This window comes from Onychomys torridus, chromosome 3 (genome assembly GCF_903995425.1).
Source record: "Onychomys torridus chromosome 3, mOncTor1.1, whole genome shotgun sequence".
NCBI lineage: Eukaryota > Metazoa > Chordata > Mammalia > Rodentia > Cricetidae > Onychomys > Onychomys torridus.
The window spans coordinates 103,199,602-103,220,849 of NC_050445.1; the positions used below are offsets into that span (position 1 = coordinate 103,199,602).

A 21,248-nucleotide genomic window follows, 5' to 3' on the forward strand; every position below is an offset into this window, starting at 1 on the left:
GCATGCTAGGCAAGAGCTTTACTAAGTGAGTTATACTCTAGCCCAAGGTAACCTTTTCTTTTCTTTTGGTTTGTTTGTTCTTTTGAGACAGGGTTTCTTTGTGTAACAGGTCAGGCTGTCCTGGAACTCACAGAGATCTGCCTGCCTCTGTCTCTGGGATTAAAGGTGTGAACCACCACTGCCCGGCTCTTTTAAATTGGTGTACATGAGATACACAAGTGTTGTGGAGGTCAGAGGGCAGTTTTGTGGAATTAGTTCTTTCCTGTTTTCACATGGACAGAACGGCTGTTCAGGCTCAGCTTTCTTTCCTTTTATTTTTGTTTTTTGTTTCTTTGTTTCAACCTCCATAGACCAGGCAGGCCTCAAGAGGTTTGCCTTTCTCACATGCTGGGATTAAAGGCATGCACCATCACACCCAGCTTGGTTTAGCATTATCAACTAAGAATTATCAAGGATCTTTTTTGTTTGTTTTTTTGTTTTCTGTTTTGTTTTGCTTTTTGAGACAGGGTTTTCACTGGGTAGCCCTTGCTGTCTGTCCTGGAATTTGCTCTGTAGACCAGGCTGGCCTTGAACTTGAGATTCACCTGCCTCTTTTTTGTTTTTTTTTGTTTTTGTTTTTGTTTTTGTTTTTCGAGACAGGGTTTCTCTGTAGCTTTGGAGGCTGTCCAGGAACTCACTTTGTAGACTAGGCTAGCCTTGAACTCACAGAGATCCACCTGCCTCTGCCTCCCGAGTGCTGGGATTACAGGCGCGTGCCACCACCGCCCGGCTTCACCTGCCTCTTAATCCCGAGTGCTTGGGTGAAGCAGTCAAGCTTTTGCACCCTAGCTCAGCCACTCCTCCTGGTCCGTAGCCTTGGGCAGGTCCCTTAACTCTCCCAGCTTCAATTTGCATTTCTCTAAAATTGTCTGAGTAATAATTCCCTAGAGGGCTGCTGAAAGGAATGGGGGCAGGGTAAGTCTGGCAGGGAGCCTGGCCTAGTGAGTGCCCCATCCTTGGACTCTTAGGGAAGAAGGTGTCAGTAGGTAGAGTGTGGAATTGGGGAGGGCTACTGTAGTCCAGATAGGTTAGAGGTCGTTGGAGATTTGGGAATGGAAAGCAGGAAGACATATCTAGGTGTCTCAGGGGCAGACACCACCAAAGCAGGTTGGAGCACAGTTGTGGGGTAGGAGCTCTGTCTCCTAGTGTCCTGTCCTCTCATCTGGCCTCAGGCCCCAACCTCCCCAAGTCCCACTGTCTCCACACAGTGAAGGGGCAGAACTCAGACACCTAGAGGCCCAGATCCATCGCTGCGAAGACATCCTACAGCAGCTTCAGGCCGTGGTACCCCAGATTGACATGGAGGGGGATCGAAACATCTGGATTGTGAAGCCTGGAGCCAAATCCCGAGGCCGAGGTGGGGGAGCAACCTCTTCTTCTGGTTTTAGTACCTTTATCTACCACTAGAAACCAAAGAAGTTAATAGCGCAGACTGCCCCACTGCCAGGTTTGGATCTCAGCTCTGCTACTAATATGCTGTGTGACCTTGAACAAGTCAATTCGATTCTCTGAACCTGTTTTCTCCATTGTAAAATGGGGACAGTGCTAAGTCTATCAGGTAACAGCTAAATGCAGCACACACCTACATGGTATGTGGTCGATGGTCACACACCGATGTGGCTGCTTTACCTCTCACTACCCATAAGACCTTTTCTGAGCCTTACCTTCACTGAATCACTTGGTGAATCCACTGTGTACACCTGAGAGTCCAGCATCAGCTTGGCCTTTAAAGAAGGCCTCCCAAGAAATAGACAGAAAACTTATAATGATGATATTCTTTATTTAAAAAGAGCTACATGTCAATGTACAGGTGAGTGAAGTATCACAAAGTGAACACACTGTATCTCTGGTTCCAGGGGATCCAGTCCCCTTCTGGCCTCCACAGACCCCAGGCACGCATGTGGCATATAGACATATGTAAAACATTCATACACATAAGCTAAAAATGAACTTAAAAAAACAGAAAAAGGGAAGTGTATCTGTGCCCTGGACAGATTATAATCCAAAGTGGAAACAAAAGCAGCATTCAAGGCCAGCCTTGGCTACACAGTAAGTATGAGTCCAGCCTGGACTACATGATAACACAATAAATAAAAGGAAGAAAAAAAGAGAGGGAGAATGAGCTGGGCGGTGGTGGTGCACGCCTTTAATCCCAGCACTCGGGAGGCAGAGGCAGGTGGATCTCTGTGAGTTCAAGGCCAGTCTGGTCTACAGAGTGAGATCCAGGCCAATCAGCGCTACACGGTGAGACCCTGACTCAGAAAGAAAAAGAGAGAAAGAAGAAGAAGGGAAACGAGAAAAGCAAAAGGAAAGAAAACGCACGCGTCCTTGGAGACCTTGTAGCCAGAGTTAGTTGTAACAGAGTGAGGAGGCCCAGCTTCATCCCACAGCCTTGTCAAGCTCCACAAGCCTATGAAAGCAAGGTACAGATTAGTCATGCAATCTGGAGAGCTCTGCATAGGATCTGGGCACAGCAGCCAGCTTCACCCTGGACGAAAGCAGTGTATGTTCGTGGTCAACAGTACCTAAATGCGCACAAGATTGGTCAGAGGACAGTTACAGGGTCTGTTGTAAGAACTGAACTCAGGTGATCAACCTTGGTGACAAGTGCCTGTGCCCACCAAGCCATCTTGCCCTTGTTTAATTTTTTCCTAATGTTTATTTAAGATTATGTGTATGTGTTTTGCCTGCTTGTATGTATGTGCACTGTGTGTGTTCCTGCTTCCTATGGAGGCCAGAAGAGGGTGTCTGGTCCCTGGAACTGGAGTTCTGCCACATGAGTGCTGGGGTCCTCTGCAAGAACAGCAAATGCTCTTAATGTCAACCATCTCTCCAGCCCCCAACCCTCGGTTAGATTTTATCTGTATATCGCAAGACAAAGCTTATTAAACAATTAATTAGAAAAATATTTAAGTTCTTAGCTTTTCTACAGGAAAGATGGTTCAGACTGGGTTGGGGGCAACCTTAAGGTTTGGCTGGATTCATGGGGATGATGGGATGCCTGTGGTTGTCTGGTACTTCTCCAAGCCTTTTTGGTCCCTGACTACCTGGGTTCTCCCTCAGGTATTATGTGCATGGACCACCTGGAAGAGATGCTGAAGCTGGTGGACTGCAACCCCATGCTCATGAAGGATGGCAAGTGGATTGTGCAGAAGTACATCGAGCGGCCCCTGCTCATCTTCGGCACCAAGTTTGACCTGAGACAGTGGTTCCTGGTGACAGACTGGAACCCACTCACTGTGTGGTTCTACCGAGACAGCTACATCCGCTTCTCCACACAGCCTTTCTCCCTAAAGAACCTGGACAAGTGAGCCTCCCCTCCACCTCCCCCTACTGCCCAGTCTAGTGGGGAAGTTGGCAATCAAACAGAACAGTGGACTCTACAGGCAGGGAGGCAGGCTCTTCACCACCACCCATCCTCCACCCTGCAGGAGCTTGCCAAGAGGGTGTCCTTGGGATACAGAAATGAGCAAAACAAGAACTCCAGCTAATCAAGGGCTTACATCCTAGCAGTGAGCTTGAGTAATTAATCACAGCTAACAGACTAGAAGGTGATATGTGTCATGAAGAAAAAGTAGGTCTGGGTAATGGCAGATTGAGAGAAACTTGAGGGGAAGGCAACTGTGGTTTGCTCTTGGGATGAGAGGAAGCCTTGATGAGGCCTGGGTTCAAATTCCATCTCATCGGCATCCAGGTTGTGTTCCTCTAGAGACTCGGAAAATTGTTTAAGCCTCAGTTTCTGTGTGGGCACAGTGGTCCTATCTGTAATCCCAGCACTTGGGAGGCTGAGTCTGAAGGATTTTGAGTTTAGAGACATCCTGGGCTATATAATAAGACCTCTCTCAAGACAGAACAAGCCAAATGTGGTAGCTCGTGACTGTAATCCTACTTGGGAGGCTAAGGCAGGAGCCGAAATCAAGCCAGGCACAGTAGTGGATCCCAGTGCTTGGAAGGTAGAGGCAGGACAATCAGGTCACCATCATCCTCAGCTACATGGCAAATTTTAATCTAGCCTGGGTGACATGAGACCATTTCAAAGAAACAGACCAGCCTCAGTCTCCACATCTGAAGACTGGGGCAGCAATACACTGTAGCTGCCTATCATCAAGCCCTCCACATATGACAAGTGCTTCTGCTGGGTGATGCGACAGTCATTTCTCAAACAAAGAAGTGAGCTATTGCCATTTTAAAGATGAGCGGGGCAAGCAGGTTAAATGATTTGCCTGAGATCTCACTGCTAGTCATTGGTGAAGCTGGGATTTGACCACCCAGGGTCCATCCTCTCCCGGTCTTGTTCCCTGCCACACACACGAAGGGTTTACTGGTTACTGTGGCCTGTCTGCAACACCAGAGTGTTCTGAGAAAGGACAAGCCCTGGTCTTAGGTGAATGGGGCTGGGGGTGGGGCAGTTCTGCGCTTCTGTCCTGTTGAGCAGAGGTCCATCTCAGTTAAGCTCACCGGGATGGCTGACAGCAGGATCTGCCTGCAGCCCTGAAGGTGGACCCCAGGACTGAATCTGTCTTTCTATCCTCTCTAGCTCTGTGCACCTGTGTAACAATTCTATCCAGAAACACTTGGAGGCCTCCTGTCACCGGCACCCGATGCTGCCCCCGGACAACATGTGGTCCAGCCAAAGGTTTCAGGCCCACTTGCAGGAGCTGGGTGCCCCAAATGCCTGGGCTAGTGTTATTGTACCTGGCATGAAGGCTGCTGTGATCCACGCCCTGCAGACCTCCCAAGACACTGTGCAGTGCCGGAAGGCCAGCTTTGAGCTCTATGGGGCCGACTTTGTGTTTGGGGAAGACTTCCGGCCCTGGTTGATTGAGATCAATGCCAGCCCCACCATGGCACCTTCCACAGCTGTCACTGCCCGCCTCTGTGCCGGTGTGCAAGCAGACACCCTGCGTGTGGTCATTGACCGGCGACTGGACCGAACCTGTGACACAGGAGCCTTTGAGCTCATCTATAAGCAGGTGAGATGTTCCAGCACCTTCCACAGGCAACCCCACAGCAAAGCCCTGGGGTCTGCTGTGAGACCCAGTTCAAGACCTGTGTTCTTGGCCTGACCGCACAGGATGTCCTAACATAGACATGTCCCTCTGGCCTGTCTCCTCATCTGAGAGCCATTAAGGCCATGAGTTCATATTCACAGATAATATTTTCAGAGGTTCTGGGATCTGCTCAGTTTCCAATCGAAGCCTGTAGGTAATAGCCTCATTCCTTCATCTGTAAAGTAAGATGGTACCTGGCTCCTCCTTTGTGTGCTGTAAGAATGAGGTAGTTTGATCTTCACACGGGTTTGCTAGGGTGCCTAGCCGGAGGACACAGGACTGTTTTAGCTGCTCCTGTCTTTGCCCAGTAAGGCTGCTGGGAGCTCCATGAGCTGCAAGGCCTATCAAGAGTCAATTAGTAGTGTCTGTTATTGTTGTTATAATACTGATTATTATTGTTATCATCTTCTTCCAAAACCAGATTTGATCTTGCTTGTTTATAATAAGTATAGGATTGTCTATTATTCAGCCAAAAACAATACTCTGGGTTTTTTTTTTTTTAGGTTTTTTTTTTTTTTTTTGAGACAGGGGCTTACTCTGTATAGCCTAGGCTAGCCTAGAACTTATGCTGTTGCCCAGTCAAGCCTGAAACTCATGGCATTCCTCCTGCTTCAAACCTCCCAACTGCTAAGATTATAGGTATGAGTCATCACACCCAGCTTGGAAATAAACTATCTAACCAAGGCCCACTTTCCACAGTGCTGCAAACTCCCAGCAGTTGATTAGAATTCTGAATCCACCACTTCATGAAGTCACCCATTAGGTCAAAGCCCTCATGGTCTAATTCTCTCTAGAAACACCCTTACGGGCACACCAGGGGCATGCTTCAGAAAAGTCCTAGGTTTTCTCAGTCCAGTCTAGTTGACAGCTTAGATTAACCATCACAGCCTGGGCTTCAGAGTAAGACCCTACTTAAAAACAACAACCATACAAACAAACAAAACTTTAAAAGAATGTTTTTTAAGGATTTCTGAATTCTGAGAATGATTTTTAAGTAAGTCTTCCAGCTAAGATTCACCAAGGTCTATGTTTGCTATAGGAAGGGAAAACACTGACCACATGTTTCTTTCTTTTTTTTAAAATTTATTTATTTATTATGTATACAGTGTTCTGTCTGCATGTATGACTGCAGGCTAGAAGAGGGTACCAGATATTGTTACAGATGGTTGTGAGCCACCATGTGGGTGCTGGGAATTTAACTCAGGACCTCTGGAAGAGCAGTTAGTGCTCTTAACTGCTGAGCCATCTCTCCAGCCCCCAACCACATGTTTCTTACAGCTCCTGATCATCTTAGAATAATGTGCTGGCAACAGGATTCAGTTTTGTTAGGGCTATCATCATTAGGTGTCAGCGATGGACTCCAGGCCTGCATACTCAGCATGTGCAGTACTACTGAGCTACACCTCCAGCTTTAAAAAAAGTAAAGAAAGTGTACACATATGCCTGTAATCACAGCACTTGGGCAACAGAAGCAGGAGGATTGTCACAAGTTCACAAGCAGCCTGGTTTATATAGCAAATGTCAGTTCAGCCAGGGCTTTATAATGAGATTGTCACAAACAATGCAGTCTTGGAAGAGAAGAGGGGAGATGGGAAAGAGGAAGTAATTCACAGTTGAAAATAGAGCAAAATTTGTACAGGCCATGACAGCACATTCCTGTAATCCCAGTATTTAGGAAGCTGAGGCAGGAGGATCAGGAGCTCAGAGTTATCCTTGGCTATATAGTGAGCTTGAGGCCAACCTGCCTGGGCTACATGAAACCTTGTCTCAGAACAAACAAAACTGAATGGCTGGGCACTCTCATTTCTCAAGTGTCCTTTGTCCCCGGATATCTTTTATTGCTGATCTGGTGGCGACACTGGTGGCTTTGTCTCTCTGACCTCCTTTATCTAGGACAACTCCACTGCTTTATTGCAGGCATCCTGACCCTTGGATAGGTAGCAGGCCGGCCTATAGCACTGCCCCACATTCTGTTTTGTCTGTTTGTCTCCTTGAGTTCTTCAGCTCAGTCTGGTCTCTGAATGTCCTGTAAACTAGAAGATAGATTAACAAGCTGATGGGGTGCAGGGATTTCTGGCACCTCATGTGACTGTCACAAGGCACAACCAGCAGACTCTCTAATTTCTGATGCCAAATTTGACCTTGGACTGAGTGGCTGCCTCCAGAGATCTCTATTAGAAGCCATGTTCTCTCCTTTGCAGCATTTTACATTTTCCTTATATTATTTATTGTGTTTGAGTTTGTGTATATGTGCAGTCACATGCCACAGCACACATGTGGAAGTCAGAGGACAACTGTGGGGGTCAGTTGTCTCCTCCTACCCCACGGGTCCTGGAGCTTGAACTCTGAGTACCTGTACTCATTAGGCCATCTCAACATCTCTCCCCCAAACGTCTTACTTTGTGTATCTGTCCGTTTTCTGTTGCTATAACATACTACCATAGACAGTGTAAGTGACAAAGAGAATAGGTTGGGGCTGGAGAAATGGCTCAGCAGTTAAGAGCACTTGATGCTCTTGTCAAGGACACAAGTTCAGATCCCAGCACCCACATCGGGCAGCTCATAACTGCCTGTAACTTTCCCTTTCCTCAGAAAGCTGGAGTCCTCCCTAAAGCCCTTATCTACCCTCAGAGGCCCTACTGAGGACACAGTCACTGTACTTCCCTCTTCTTTTTTTAAAAAAATAACTTTTTTTATGTTCATTGGTGTTTTGCCTGCATGTATGTCTGTGTGAGGGTGGTGGATCCTCTGGAACTGGAGTCACAGACAGTTGTGAGCTGCCATGTGGGTGCTGGGAACTGAACTTGGGTCCTCTGAAAGAGCAGCCAGTGCTCTTAACTGCTGAGCCATCTCTCCAGCCCCATCCCTCTACTTGGTATTCACCCTGGGAATTACATTTCCACACAGGAAACCATGGCTCAATTCTCTCCATCTCTGGCTGTCCATGGCATGAAACCACTTGCATCCTAACATAGGCCAGAGGTCGCCATAGTGAGCAGTGGGACTGAATGTTTTGTCTGTGTGGCTAAGAGTCTCTGCTTTCCTTATTTCCTGATCCCTAGGGCTCTGTGACCCTAGGTCCTCTAGACCCCTTGAGAATCAACGGAGCTTCCTATTTCTCAGAAGTGCTCCAGAAACGGATTCCACCCATCTCTGCTTATGTCACTAGTCACTAGATGGTATTACTGCCATCTCTAGTGTCTAAGTGGCCTTGTTTTCTCTCCTGCCCACAGCCTGCTGTAGAGGTGCCCCAGTACGTGGGTATCCGGCTTCTGGTGGAGGGCTCTACCATCAAGAAGCCCATGGCAGTGGGCCATCGGCGGACAGGGGTCCGCTCATCACTCCCTCATCTGCCGACCCAGCAAGGCTCTGGGGAAGGCAAGGACTCAGGATCCCCTACCCACAGGTCAGCTTCTAGGAGAGATGTTGGGGCCAGGAGCCTGGGACACACTGAGAAGCCAGACTCTACTGCCACCACCTCGGTCCCCGGAAAGGGGAAGAAAGGCAAGGCAAAAAGTGCCACAGCCCTGGTCTGCCTCACCCTCCAGAAGTGGGAGCCCCCCGACATCAGGGTGGGCCACATTTTCAACAGGTCACTGTGTCTGAAACAGCCTGAGGCCTGGGGTAATACGATGTCCCCCCCAAACCCTGGTGCTCCCAAAGCCACTTCTGCCTGCTCTGCAAGCCCTTCCCAAGCATCTGGGCTTGCCCTCCTGCCAAAAGGCCACCAGTGATAGCAAGTATGAACACTGCTCACCAAATATCTTTAAATATACAACCAAATGATTATTCCAAAGTAGTCACCCTGCCAGGCAGTTAGACCAGAAGATGCCACGGCTTGGTCCTAGAGTGCGCGTCCCTGGGCTCCAGATCTCTGCTGCTGCTCTAGCCAGCCTTTGCCTTCACACTTCTCTGGGGAAGGGTGCTACCATTGTGCCCTTCCCAATCCCTAACCAGCCCCCTCAGCCTTCACAACACCCTAGTGAGATAGGTGCTATTGTCCCCATTTTCCAGCCGAGGTAGCAGGAAGTTTAAGGACGTTGCCCGAGGTTGCACAGCTCAGAAGGGGCAGAGCTGGGATGCAGACCCAGGTCTGTTGGTTCCCCAACCCTGTGTTCTTCCCACTGCCTCTGGAGGAGGAGCTGGGAGGGGCTCCATCTGCCCTCACCTCCCACCCCCACCTCTGCACATCCCCTGTAGAACCACTGGTCAGGCTGGGGCCTTCCCCAGACCCTCACAGCTTCCCTTCTCCCACAGCCCCTCCCCACTTCCCTAGTCTCCATTCCAAGGCCTGGCTGCCTTCTCCCTGCGTGCTCCGACCCCAGGGCCGGGTCCTCAGACTGCAGCATGACCAGCTGGTGGGCTCTAAGGCTCTGTCAACCACAGGCAAGGCCTTGATGACTCTACCTACTGCCAAGGTTCTGATGTCCTTCCCACCTCACCCTGATCTCAAGCTGGCACCCAGCATGCTGAAGCCAGGACAGGTGGGCCTCGAGCTGGGCCTCACACCCTGGCGGGTAGTGCTGAGCAGTGGGATCGGGGCTGAAGGGCACAGACAGAGGGCATCGCCCAGATGATACAGTGCCCCAGGGAAGGGCTTGTCTTGCCCAGAACCCTGTTCCAAGACAGAGGCCTGATCATCTCTCTCTCCCTCCCTTCCTTTACACCGAGGCTGCTATCCCCCTGCACCTTGGAGGCCCCCACTTTGGAAGTGCCTTGTGGCCAATGCCTTTTGGAGTTGGACCTCTTCCTAGCACCCACAGGAAAGTCAAGGCCAAAGGCAAGTTCAAGGCCAGACTCTGCGACAAACCCAGGGCTGAGGCATACCCCAAGAAGAGGCTGAGCCTCCCCAAACCCTTGACCTTTATTTTGACATGCCGGACATGGAGGGCCATGGAGGCTAGGAGGCTAGAGAAACCCCTGTTCTAATCTCCACTGCCCCCTCCTGGATCCAGCATCAAATTAAAAAAAGCAAGTAAAGTTCTCTGGGCTTGGCTTGACTAATGTGAGGCAAGGCTCATAACAAGAGCTGACCGGCAGGGCCTCCCGCAGCAAGGGCCACAGTTCCCACCAAGTGACAGACATTAGCTTCCTCTGCAGGAAGACTGGGGTGCCTGGGGAAAGAGCCTTCACTATACAGACGAGGAGACGGGGTCTGAACAAGGGGACATGGCTTGCCTGAGACCATAGCCACTAGAAGGTCAGCCATCAGGAGTGCCCCTTCCCCAGGACAAGCTGGGCTGCAGAAGAACTTCGGACGGGCACAGGATATTATGACAAGAGGTGGGCTTTCCCTGAGCCTCAGCCCTTCTCCAGAGAGCATGTCTATTCCTTCCTTCAGTGAGGGGATTGGTCAAGCCACCTAAAACTGTAAGACCCAAGACACAAGTCAAGTGTGGCATTTCCCACCTGGACAGCCCTAGCTGCTGGGCCTCCAAAAGCGGTATCTATCTGTAGCCTGAGAATGTGTGCGGGGTAGGGTGGGGAGTGTTGAAATTCAATGACCGGCGGCCTTCAAATTCAGAAGAGCTCACGCTTGTACAGTGGTGCCTACCCGTCTTCCCAGTACTCGGGAGGCAGAGGCAGGTGGATCTCTGAGCTCCAGTCCAGCCAGGGCTACATGGAGAGGCCCAGTCTCAAAAACAAACAAACCTCCTCCTGGTCAGGAGTACAGCAGACACCATCTCCAGACCTGGCCACTGTTCACTTGAGCAGAGAGCACGGTCCCTGGTAAACATTTGCTTTCTCGGAAGATCCTCAAAGGCAGGCTTGTGAGGTAGGACTTTTATTCTTTTAAGGCCAGAGAGACATCACCTACCCAATGCTGCACAGCAAGCAAGTGGGCTGAGATTTGATCTTAGGACCTTGACTGTGCTCAGCACCAACCCCACTGTCCGTGAGCTGGGTCACAGCCCCTCCCCTTCTGTTTTCCAGCTAGGGTCAAGCACTGTCTCCTGGGAGAGCCGCAGACACCGCAGAGTCCGAGAGAAGTAGGGGGGCAGGGGTGCCAGAAGTTCCCTGGGGGGGTCCCTGGATCTGGGGCCCGGGAGGAGGAGGCAGTGCAGGTGCAGGTGCAAGGGCATCTGGGCCACCTGGGAAGGATGCAGGTGGAGGCGTCTGAGGAGAGCTTCATCCAGGACCTGGGGTGGGAGAAGGGCAGCCCATCTGAGTTCCAGCCAGAGGAGCACCCAGCTCTGATGGCCTCCCTGGTCTGCAACTGCAGAAACTTTCACTCCAGGCTGAGTTTTCTCTCTGCACAGAGCTAAATTACATTTCAGCTGCTTTTGTGTTCAGTGAAGCCATGTGATTAAGCCTCAGGCCAATGGGATGTGAGGAGAAGCCTCAATTCACAAAAACTTCCAGTCTCCTCTTCTGGCCAGAAAGCCATGGTCCTTGTCTCCAAGTGGCTGTCTAGAGCCAGGTCCACTCCTCCCGCACGCTCATTCTCTAACTTAACTGGAAGAAGAAATGATGCACAAACCGCTCAAAAGGATGGTGGACTTCAGGGCTGTTAGAGGCCAGCTGCCCCCACCTCCTTCGAGCTCATGAACAGAAGGAAGCCTGAGGGAGTATGACATTTGCCCAGCCACGTGGCACCACAGGGGCACAGGTGGCCCCAAAGGCCAAGCCAGCCCTCCTAACCCTCCAAACATGGAGTAAGCATTTGGGACTGAGGACCTACCTGTGTCCGGGGCTCGGTGGTCTCGGCTGGCCACAGAAAGCGCTGGCCTAGGACGGTGCCCACTCGAGCAGCATAAGTATGGTCCCCAAGCATCGGGCAGAGCTGTAGGGCCATGTGCACCTGCAGCTGACTGGGGAACACTGAAAGATTGGGTGGGAGGCAGTTGTTCTTCCTGACCATGAAGTACTGTTCCCATTCGCAGAGACTGTGGATCTGTGAGGTGACCTCTGTCTCCATAGAGAGGCTCATGAGCAGATCAGGACAAGGACAGCTGACAACCCACCCAGCTTGGGGATAAGAATCTGTGCTGAGTGCTAGACTGTGGGTGTGCACCTAAAACTGCTGCCTCCCACCAAGCCCACTCACACACCCTTGGGATCCACCAGATGCTCTCCGGATGTTGCCAAGTACCGTCTTCTGCACAGGCTTTAGCTCCCCAGCAGGGTGCTGTTCAGACCCACCTGTCAGTGGCTGCAGCTGGACCAGGGCACAGCCACAGCCTGTGGCCATCACATGGAAATGGCTGAGGGTCCTCTTGACACCTCCTAGGATGTCCTTCCGAGATGGTGATGTCATCGGGACTGCCTAGGGTGCCAGTCAAAGAATGACTTAGCACACACCTAGGAGCCCCACTGAGCACCCCCTGCTGCCAGCTGACTTAGGACAGGGCCTCAGAACAGGCGGCAGCCACTTGTCCATTAGGGGACAGGGAACTAGCCATCCCATGTGCGCAGTACAGATTCCTCTGTAAGGCAAAGCCTCTTCTCTGGTGGCCTCTGACTCACAAGATCAACGCCATCCCTGCGTTCCAGCTTCAGAGCCATGTGGACAGTCCCCTCAGAAGGCTCAGGAATGCCATCAGTGATGGCACTGAGAAAGGGAAAGGAAGTCTCAGAGCAGCCAGCTGGTGGGGACCTTCCCTGGCCCTGGCGGTCACCCCCGCACCTCACCAGTAGGTGGCTGTGGGTCTCCGGGTTCTCCTTGAGTGAATGAAGAACTTCTGCAAGTGGCTAGCTGTCTGGGGACAGCTGGAGAGGAGCACAAGTCCAGAGGCCTCCCTGGAAGAAAGGGACAAGCCACATAAAGCCTCCTGGTCATAAAACTGAGGGCCAGCATTCAGCACCCACATGGTGGGTCACAACTGCAATTACAGTTCCAGGAGACCTGATGCCCCCTTCTGGCCTCTGGGGGCACCAGGCATGCACTGAGGTGTACACACATACACTCAGGCTAAACACACATTAAAAACAAATCTTTGGGTTTTTTGTTTTTGGTTTTTTGAGACAGGGTTTCTCTGTAGCTTTGGAGCCTGCCTGGAACTCACAGAGATCCACCTGCCTCTGCCTCCCAAGTGCTGGGATTACAGGTGTGCACCACCACCACCACCCGGCTATCTTTGGTCTTTTTAAAGGAGGCCCTCAAGGGGCCGGAGAGATGGCTCAGCAGTTAAGAGCACTAGCTGCTCTTCCAGAGGAGCCGGGTTCAATTCCTAGCATCCACATGGTAGCTCACAACAGTAACTCCAGTCCCAGGGGATCTGAGACCCTCACACAGACATACATGCAGGTAAAGCACCAGTGCACATAAAGTATAAAAAAAGGAGAGCCCCCCCTCTCACCACCTCACAGGATCACTAGCTTAAAGCCAAACAGCAATGCCAGGATTACAGTCCAGACCTCCTGAGAAACAATCATAAGGCCTTTTCTCTGGCCCCCAGAGAACTCAAAGCCAAATGCCCTAAGGGTTACTACCAATGCCCAAGTGCCTACCACGTGCCAGGGACCTGCACAGAGCTTTGATATACAATGGGTGTAAAAGAAATGCTCACCACACTCATCACTTACTTTCCAGGCGCTCGCACAACCTGGAGCTCCTGGTGTCCGAGCCCCAGGGCCCGGCTTAGCTGTGGCAGTACAGAAAGTAACGTCAGCTCCCCAGGTCTCCCTGAGAAGTAAGGGCAAGAGAGGGCAAGTTGCCAGAGCACCATCCAACCATCTCCTCCCCGCCAGCCTCTCCCTCCTCGTCCCTGCCCATACCTGTCACAGGTAGACCCTGTGGCTTGTTCAGTGTCACCAAAGGTCCTGAAAGGTTCCATAGATGTCAGCAAAAGCAGGGCAGCCTGTGTGCATGCAGCCTCAGGGGTTATAAGCGCCCAAACCAACGGCGAACTGAACTTCCTGCTCCCTGCACCCCAGGGCCTTTGCACCTTGCTGTTCTGGGCTTTCATTCACATTGGCTCCAACATACCTCAGTATAATGTGTGCTCACACAGGTTGGCCTCACACTTGCTATATAGCTAAGCCTGGTCTTGAACTACTGATCCTCCTGCCTCTACCGCCCAAGTTCTGGAATTACAGGTGTGGTCACCACTCCCAGAAGCAGCAGAGACATTATTTCTCACATCAGAACGCTTGATCTCTCAAGGCAGGAGCTATATTTATCCCAGTACTGTGTACCCTCCTCATTGCTACATGAACTGAGAGGTTCAGATCAACACAGCATGCTGCTTACAGACAGACCCCAGTTCTAACTAACCCCAAAGCTTGTTCTGACAGGAAACTAACTTCTGCTACTGCCGGTCGGTCTGAAGGTTTCCTATGCTTAAACCCAGGATGCTGAGGCTAGGCGAGGGAATGTGACCCGCTGGCCGGGCTCTTGCAGCTACAGGGGTCCGATTCCAGGGGGTCAGAGGCTCAGGAGCAGCAGGCTCCCCTCACCTTTCTGATCCACCACAGCTGCCCTCAGCACGTCAGCCAGCAACTCCGGGCCGAGGTTCTCTGTCCGCAGAAGCCCCGGGAAAGGCTGGTCCTCCACTGGGTTCTTGCGCTTTCTGGAACCTTGAGGTTGAGGCCGACGTCTGAGAAAAATGACAGAAACCGGTACCTCCTCTGCCCATCCTGCCCAGTGCAGCCTTTTCTTACAAAAGCCTCAGAACTCCCGGGCTCAGCTGACAGTTGAGGCCCACATGCCCCTCAAGACTACAGAAGAGGCATCAGACGCGCAGAGCGCCAAGGATGTCGGTCGGGTCCCACAACACAGTTGGGATTAGAACCCATGTCTGGATCTGAATGCCGAACCTCCCCTTGTCCTAGCCTCCTGCCCACACGGAAGTGGAGTGTTAGAATCACCCGGCCTCGGTGCCGAAGCCTGCATCTCTTGGTCGTGCGCCAACCCCCAGCCCGGGACGCCAGGCCCCAGGGACCCAACGCCAAACACGCCAGGAACCCATCACCGGAGCAAAGCACAGACGCATGCGTGTCCACGGGACTGCCCACCACGTGCATCCTCCGTGCGCCGATTGGTCAGACAGGCTGTCAATCTGAACACCGAGCAGGCGGAGCTCAGCGGAAGATAAAAAAAAGTGCCAGGTCGGGTTCAGGTTTAGGGGAAACTGAAGCTCGGGGCGGGGATTTTTAATCGCGGTAGAGGACGTGTCTTGGACTAGAAAGAGGCAAGCTTGCAGATTGTCGTTTCAGTTCTCGGGACCCTTAATCTGAAAACCTCCCTTGTAAAGCAGAGGGAGAAAGGACACCTGCATGGAAACAGTCTGCGACATGAAATCAGAGAGATTTTCGAGGATGCACGAGTTCCTGGGTTCGATCCCCAAGCACCGCAGGAAGACCAAGATCACAGATACAGACTGAGTTGGAGACCAACAGAGGAAGGGTGGGTGTGTGTTGGTGGGGGGGAGGGGGACGACACGACACGGACAAAGATAGGGTTGCAAGATGGTGATTAACTGTTTGAAATAGATATGATTGGTGTTTCCTGGAATAGGCTGTAAAGACCCATTTGTAGTTATGCTTGCAGGTGAAGTATAGCCCAATCCTTGAGAAACAGGTTGAATTATAAACAGGAGTGAACCTAGTTTGTCTTTACTGTAAGATGGCTTTTAAGCCTACGATCAAGGCTGGCTCTTCGTGTCTCAAAAACATCAAAGGGATCCAGTTCACACACTGTGGTGGTATTGTGTTCCCCACAATATCGTGCACGTAATACATTTATCTGGGGTCAGAGAACAGACAGCCACTAGAACAAAGCCAAAATTGGTGGCTAGAAAATGGGTCAGAGCAAGCCATAGCAGAAGTTGGGCAGTGGAGATATACGCCTTTAATCCCAGCACTTGCGAGGCAGAGCTAGGCAGATCTCTGTGTGTTTAAGGCCACTTTAGAAACAGCTAGGTGTGGTGACACACACCTTTAATCCCAAAAACCCAGCCTTTAATCCCAGGGAGTGATACAGAAAGAAGAAAGATACATAAGGCGTGAAAACCAGACACCAGAGTTAGTTAAGCATTTGGCTGGTTTAGCATTCAGGCTTCGGAGCAGCACAGTTCAGCTGAGATTCATGTGGAGGAGGACTCAGAAGCTTCCAGCCTGAGGAAACAGGATCACCTGAGGAACTAGCAAGGTGAGATAGCTGTGGCATGTTCTGCTTCTCTGATCTTCCAGCATTCACCAAAATAACTGGCTTCAGGTTTGTTCTTATTAACAAGTACCTTTAAGATTCCTACTACAATACACACACACACACACACACACACACAATTAACAATAAAAATATGACTGAGCCTTTAATTCCAGCACTGGTTTACATAGTGAGTTGCTGGACAACCAGAACTACATGACCCTGAAAAAAAATAAATAAATAAAAAAGCCCCAAAAGAAATAAAATATATCCTTCAATAAACGACATTCAGCATTAAAAAAAAAAAAGAAAGAAAGAAAGAAAAGAGAAAAGAAAAAAGAAAGAAAATACAAAAAAGTAACAAAATGAACATAATAAAAATAATGAAATAATATAATTGAAAATAATAAAGCGTATCTTTTTTGAAAAACAGTGGGGCATGGTGGCACATATCTTTAGTCCCATCGCTTACTAAACTACATCGCCAGGCCTGAAAGGGCTTTGCTGAAAGGCTTCCAGCACTAGACTGCTTCTGGCAGAGGAATCAGAGGTGTGCAATAATTCCTCTCTCTTCCTCTGTTTAGAGCAGTGGTTCTCAACCTGCTGGTCACGACCCCTTTGGGGGTCAAACAGCCCTTTCACGGGGTTTGCCTAAGACCATCAGAAAACACAGATATTTACATTAAGATTCATAGCTGGGCGCGCACACCTTTAATCCCAGCACTCAGGAGGAGAGGCAGGTGGATCTCTGTGAGTTCGAGGCCAGCCTGGGCTACAGAGTGAGTTCCAGGACAGCCAGGGCTGTTATACAGGGAAACCCTGTCTCCAAAAACAAACAAACAAAAAAGATTATGAAGGGAGTGCCCCATGATGGCATTGATAGCTTTCTAAGAAGGAGAGGAGAGAAAAGAGATGTCTCAGCATGGGACAGCTTCTCCATATTGGGGTGCACCCAAAAGGCCCCTGCATATGCTAAGTAGGTCTTGGCTCCATGCTCTTGGACTCTGTAGCCTCAAGAACCATGACCCAGATCAAACTGTGTGTGTGTGTGATTTCTTTTATTTTTGTTTATGTGTAAGTGCTTGTGTGTCTGTGTAAGTGTATACTACATGTGTTGCAGGTGCCCCAGGAGGCCAAAAAAGGGCATCAGATCCTCCAGGGCTGGAGTTTCAGGCAGTTGTGAGCTTCCGTGTGGGTGCTGGGAACTGAACTCAGGTCCTCTGCAAGAGCAGCCAGTGCTCTCAACCACTGAGCCTCCTCTCCAGCACCATATATGTAAACATACTATTATCAGCTGTCACAGTTGTGTGTGTGTGTTTGTTTTCAGTCCTGCGGAGGGATCCAGAGCCCCACACCAGCTAGGCAAGCACTCTGTCACCGAGCTGCACCCTCATCTGGTTTCAGGTGTTTTGTTATAGCAACAGAAAACAGGAATGTGGAAGGAGTGATGAAGGACCTTGACTGAGAGGACTACCTAGCCTACCGGCACAGCACGTGGCTGGGTGGGTTTAGGAGGAGACTTCCAGGAACAACTGGAACCTAAGAACTCTGCCCTAATGAATGGGTGAACCATTCAGAATTTGGATGGGCTCTGGGGAGGTAGGTGATGGAGCTGTGGAAGGTAGGGCCTGCTTGGAGAAGTAGCTCGTTGGTTGTAGGTGGCTCTCCTTGGAGGAAGCAATGTCTTACGTTGGCTCCTTCCTGTCTTGGCGCTATCAACTTCCGGCCTACAATGCTGTGAGCTTCTCTGCTACAGCCCCTCACCCGAAAGATTGCAGCCTCTATAAGACAAGGTCTTACTGCGTAGTCCCGGCTGTCCTGGAACTCACAGAGATCTGCCTCCTCTGCCTCTTTGAGTGCTGGGATAAAAGGCATACGCCACCACCACCACCACCTGGCCCAGAGGACAACTTTTCAGTCAGTTCTTTCCTACAACATGGATCCTGGGTCATCAGGCTTGTCAGCAAGTGCCTTTCCCTGATAAGCTCTGTAGCCAGACCCTGTATGATTATATGATTAATCTTTTTTTTTTTTTTTTAATTTCTGCTCACAAGTGTTTTGTCTGCATACATACAGGCATATGATGTTCGAGCTTGAGGCTGGAGGCCAGAAGAAGGCATCAGATCCTCTGGAACTGGAGTTACAGGTGGTTGTGAGCCACTGTGTGGGTACTAGGGAAGGAACCCTGCTCTCTGGAAGAACCAGTGCCCTTCATTACTGAGCCACCTCTCCAGTCCCCTGCATGATTCATCTCAGAAGTTTTGGTTCTGTCTTTTTGTTTTTGTTTTTTGAGACAGAGCCACACTACATAGCCCCAACTGACCTGGAACATGCTATGTAGATTAGGCTGGTCTCAAGTGTGTCTCAGTCCTCCTGCCTCTGCTTCCCAAGTGCTGGGATTACAGGCATATCCCTAAATGTGTTATGTTTTGAAACACTTATTTTTGAGGGGGCATTGGTGATGCTGTTGTACATTTGTAGAGATCAAAGGGCAGCCTGTGGGATCCAGTCTCTCCTTTCACCCTGTGGGTTATAGGGACTGAACTCAGGTTGTTAGGCCTGACAGCAAGCACAGTTATTGGCTACAACATCTTGCTGGCCCTCAATTCATAATTTTTTAAAAGGACTGTTTTTTGTTTTGTTTTGTTTCGAGACAGGGTTTCTCTGTGTAGCTTTGTGCCTTTCCTGGAACTCACTCTGTAGCCCAGGCTGGCCTCAAACTCACAGAGATCTGCTTGCCTCTGCCTCTCGAGTGCTGGGATTAAAGGTATGCACCACCACCACCCGGCAAAAGGACTGTTTTTTGTTGGGCCCGGGAATATAGCTCAGTGGTAGTAGAGTGCTTGCTTAGTATGTGTGAGATTCTTGACTCAAAAAAAAAAAAAAAAAAAAACCATAGATTTTTTTTTTAAACCAATTTTTTGTTTTGTTTTGTTTTGGGTTTTTTGAGACAGGGTTTCTCTGTAGCTTTGGAGCCTGTCCTGGAACTCACTCTGTAGACCAGGCTGGCCTCGATCTCCCAGAGATCTGCCTGTCTCTACCTCCCGAGTGCTGGGATTAAAGGCATGTGCCGCCATTACCCGGCTAAAACCAACTTTTAAAGAATATATCTGGGCATAGTGGCACGGGGCATTAATCCTAGCACTTGAGAGATAGAGGCAGGCAGAGCTTGTGTGAATCTGAGGCCAGCCTGTTCTACGAGTTCCAAGACAGCCAGGACAACAGGACTGTACAGTTATAAGCACAACACAGGAGGGACTGGGGGATAAACTTGGCAGAAAAGAAAGAAAAGCGGCAAGTGGCTTCACCTTGTCTGGCTTCACCTGGAGTGTGTGACTGCTCTGTTGTAGACAGATGGTATTCCTGAAGCCTTCTGGGAGGTCTCCTCTGCATCTCAGAAGCAGCTTGAGCAAGGACTCGGGACAGATTAGGCAAAGTGCACGCTATAATCCTAGCATGGGAGAGGTGGAGGCTGAAGAATCAGTTCATAGGCATCCTTGGCTACATAAAGTCTGAGGCCAGCCGGAGCTACGTGTAACTGTCTAAAATATATATAAGGCTCAGTGAGATGGCTCAGCCAGTAAGGGGGATTGATGCCAAGTCTGACAGCCTGAGTCTGATCCCCAGAATCCATATGGAGGGAGGAGAGAACCAACTCCTAAAGATATCCATTAACCTTTGTGCTATGGCATGTGCATGCTAATACATATCAAAAAACAAAAACAAAATGTGTTTGGGTTTTTTTTTTTTTTTTTTTTTGTGTGTGTGTGTGTGTGTGTGTGTGTGTATGTATGCATGCATGCATGCATGTATGTATGTATGTATATATTTGTGTGAAAATAGGAGGAAAAAGGAAGAAAGAGAGAGAGAGAGACAGACAGACAGACTAGCCAAAGGCTGGTTCATGCCCACTCAGCTAAGCAGACGTCTCCTCCACCAACAGTGTCTAGCCCCAGGAAAGGCCATTTCCCCACTTGGACCAGGGCCTGGCCCTGCAGAGGCTGTAGTTCCTTTACTTTGTCTCCCTTCCTGCCTGCCCCATGGCAGGCTGCCTTCCCTTCCCACAGACAGCTACCTTCATTCCAGTGGGCCCCGAGCTCCTGGAAGAAGAGGAGGAGCCAAACTTTGCCTGGGCTCAGGGCTGAGTACCAGATGGCAGCCACAGTAGACTGCTGAACTTGTGAAACCCCAGGAGAAGAGAGTGGCCTGGGACAAACAGCAGCTTGCATCAGCCCCCTCTGGCTCAGTCACAACTTTGCAGCAGGTGTGGACGGGCGGGCGGGCGCTTCAGCAATGGGAAACAGGGCTGATGCAAGCCAGGCCTCCAGAAGGCCAAGGCCTGGAACCAGTCTGCACTGAGCCAGCCTCCAACCACATCTATAACTGTGTGAGGGCCCAGAATAGAAAGTGCACTTGACCTGCCCTTGGCTGCTCTTCTCACACTTGGCTCCAGGCATGGGGCAGCTGCCAGCAAAGGCTTTCCAGACAGGCTTGAGTAGCTTGGCCCTTTGCTTTAGTGTTTTCTAAATCCAAATAAGCTTTATAAGGAGGATTGTGAAGTTATGTCACCTTGGATCTGAGAGCCAGGCTGAAGCCTGACTTCCTACAGGCCTAGTCTTTTCCACTTAGGTTGGTTACCCATCACTAAAAACTGGGGGCTCCTCTTCAGAGCAGCCGCCAAGATGGCTGAAGTGGAGCAGAAGAAAAGGTGGACCGTCCGCAAGTTCACCTACTGCGGCTGGACAGTTGATAAACAGCTGATGCGGCACCCCAGAGAGGCGCCTGAACCGTGGCCTGTGGCGGAAGCAGTACTCGATACTCAAGCATCTGGGAAAGGCCAAGAAGGAGGCGCCACCCTTGGAGAAGGTGAAGCCCCCACCTGAGGGACGTGATCATTCTCCCTGAGATGGTAGGGAGCATGATGGGTGTGTGCAACCGCAAGACCTTCAACCCGGTGGAAATCCAACCAGAGATGATCGGCCACTACCCGGGCGGGTTCTCCATCACCCACAAGTCTGTGAAGCACAGTCAGCCTGGTATTGGTGCCACCTACTCCTCCAGCTTCGTCC

The 21,248-nt window shown here is 50.4% G+C and overlaps 2 protein-coding genes and 1 pseudogene across 6 annotated transcripts in view; 2 read left to right on the plus strand and 1 right to left on the minus strand.

The window, feature by feature from the left end:
• Positions 1-10,074, plus strand: part of Ttll3 (tubulin tyrosine ligase like 3) — a 23,892-nt gene extending 13,818 nt beyond the window's left edge. For 2 of the 3 annotated variants that reach the window (XM_036181323.1, XM_036181324.1), the window contains exons 9-14: positions 1,248-1,396; positions 3,103-3,346; positions 4,577-5,012; positions 8,324-8,594; positions 9,348-9,574; positions 9,762-10,074. In XM_036181323.1, coding sequence (XP_036037216.1) covers positions 1,248-1,396; positions 3,103-3,346; positions 4,577-5,012; positions 8,324-8,594; positions 9,348-9,574; positions 9,762-10,019 — 1,585 coding nt within the window. In that variant the 3' untranslated portion in view covers positions 10,020-10,074. Of the gene's footprint in view, positions 1-1,247; positions 1,397-3,102; positions 3,347-4,576; positions 5,013-8,323; positions 8,595-9,347; positions 9,732-9,761 lie in introns of those variants that run through there. The other variant, XM_036181322.1, reaches the window with a different exon arrangement.
• On the minus strand, positions 6,832-15,023 carry Rpusd3 (RNA pseudouridine synthase D3). Of its 3 annotated transcripts, none has more exons than XM_036181331.1 (9): positions 14,901-15,023; positions 14,490-14,629; positions 13,809-13,853; positions 13,617-13,716; positions 12,723-12,830; positions 12,558-12,642; positions 12,234-12,357; positions 11,773-11,912; positions 6,832-7,123 (listed from the first exon to the last, which is right to left on the minus strand). In XM_036181331.1, the coding sequence occupies exons 1-9, from the start codon at positions 14,999-15,001 to the stop codon at positions 7,091-7,093; spliced, it is 876 nt and encodes a 291-aa protein (XP_036037224.1). In that variant the 5' UTR covers positions 15,002-15,023; the 3' UTR covers positions 6,832-7,090. The 3 variants fall into 3 exon arrangements, with proteins under 3 accessions (XP_036037224.1, XP_036037223.1, XP_036037225.1); XM_036181330.1 differs by lacking the exon at positions 6,832-7,123 and adding an exon at positions 10,860-11,230; XM_036181332.1 differs by lacking the exon at positions 6,832-7,123 and adding an exon at positions 11,481-11,546.
• Positions 15,024-20,861: 5,838 nt separating this feature from the next.
• LOC118579149 overlaps positions 20,862-21,248 on the plus strand; it is a 398-nt pseudogene continuing 11 nt past the window's right edge.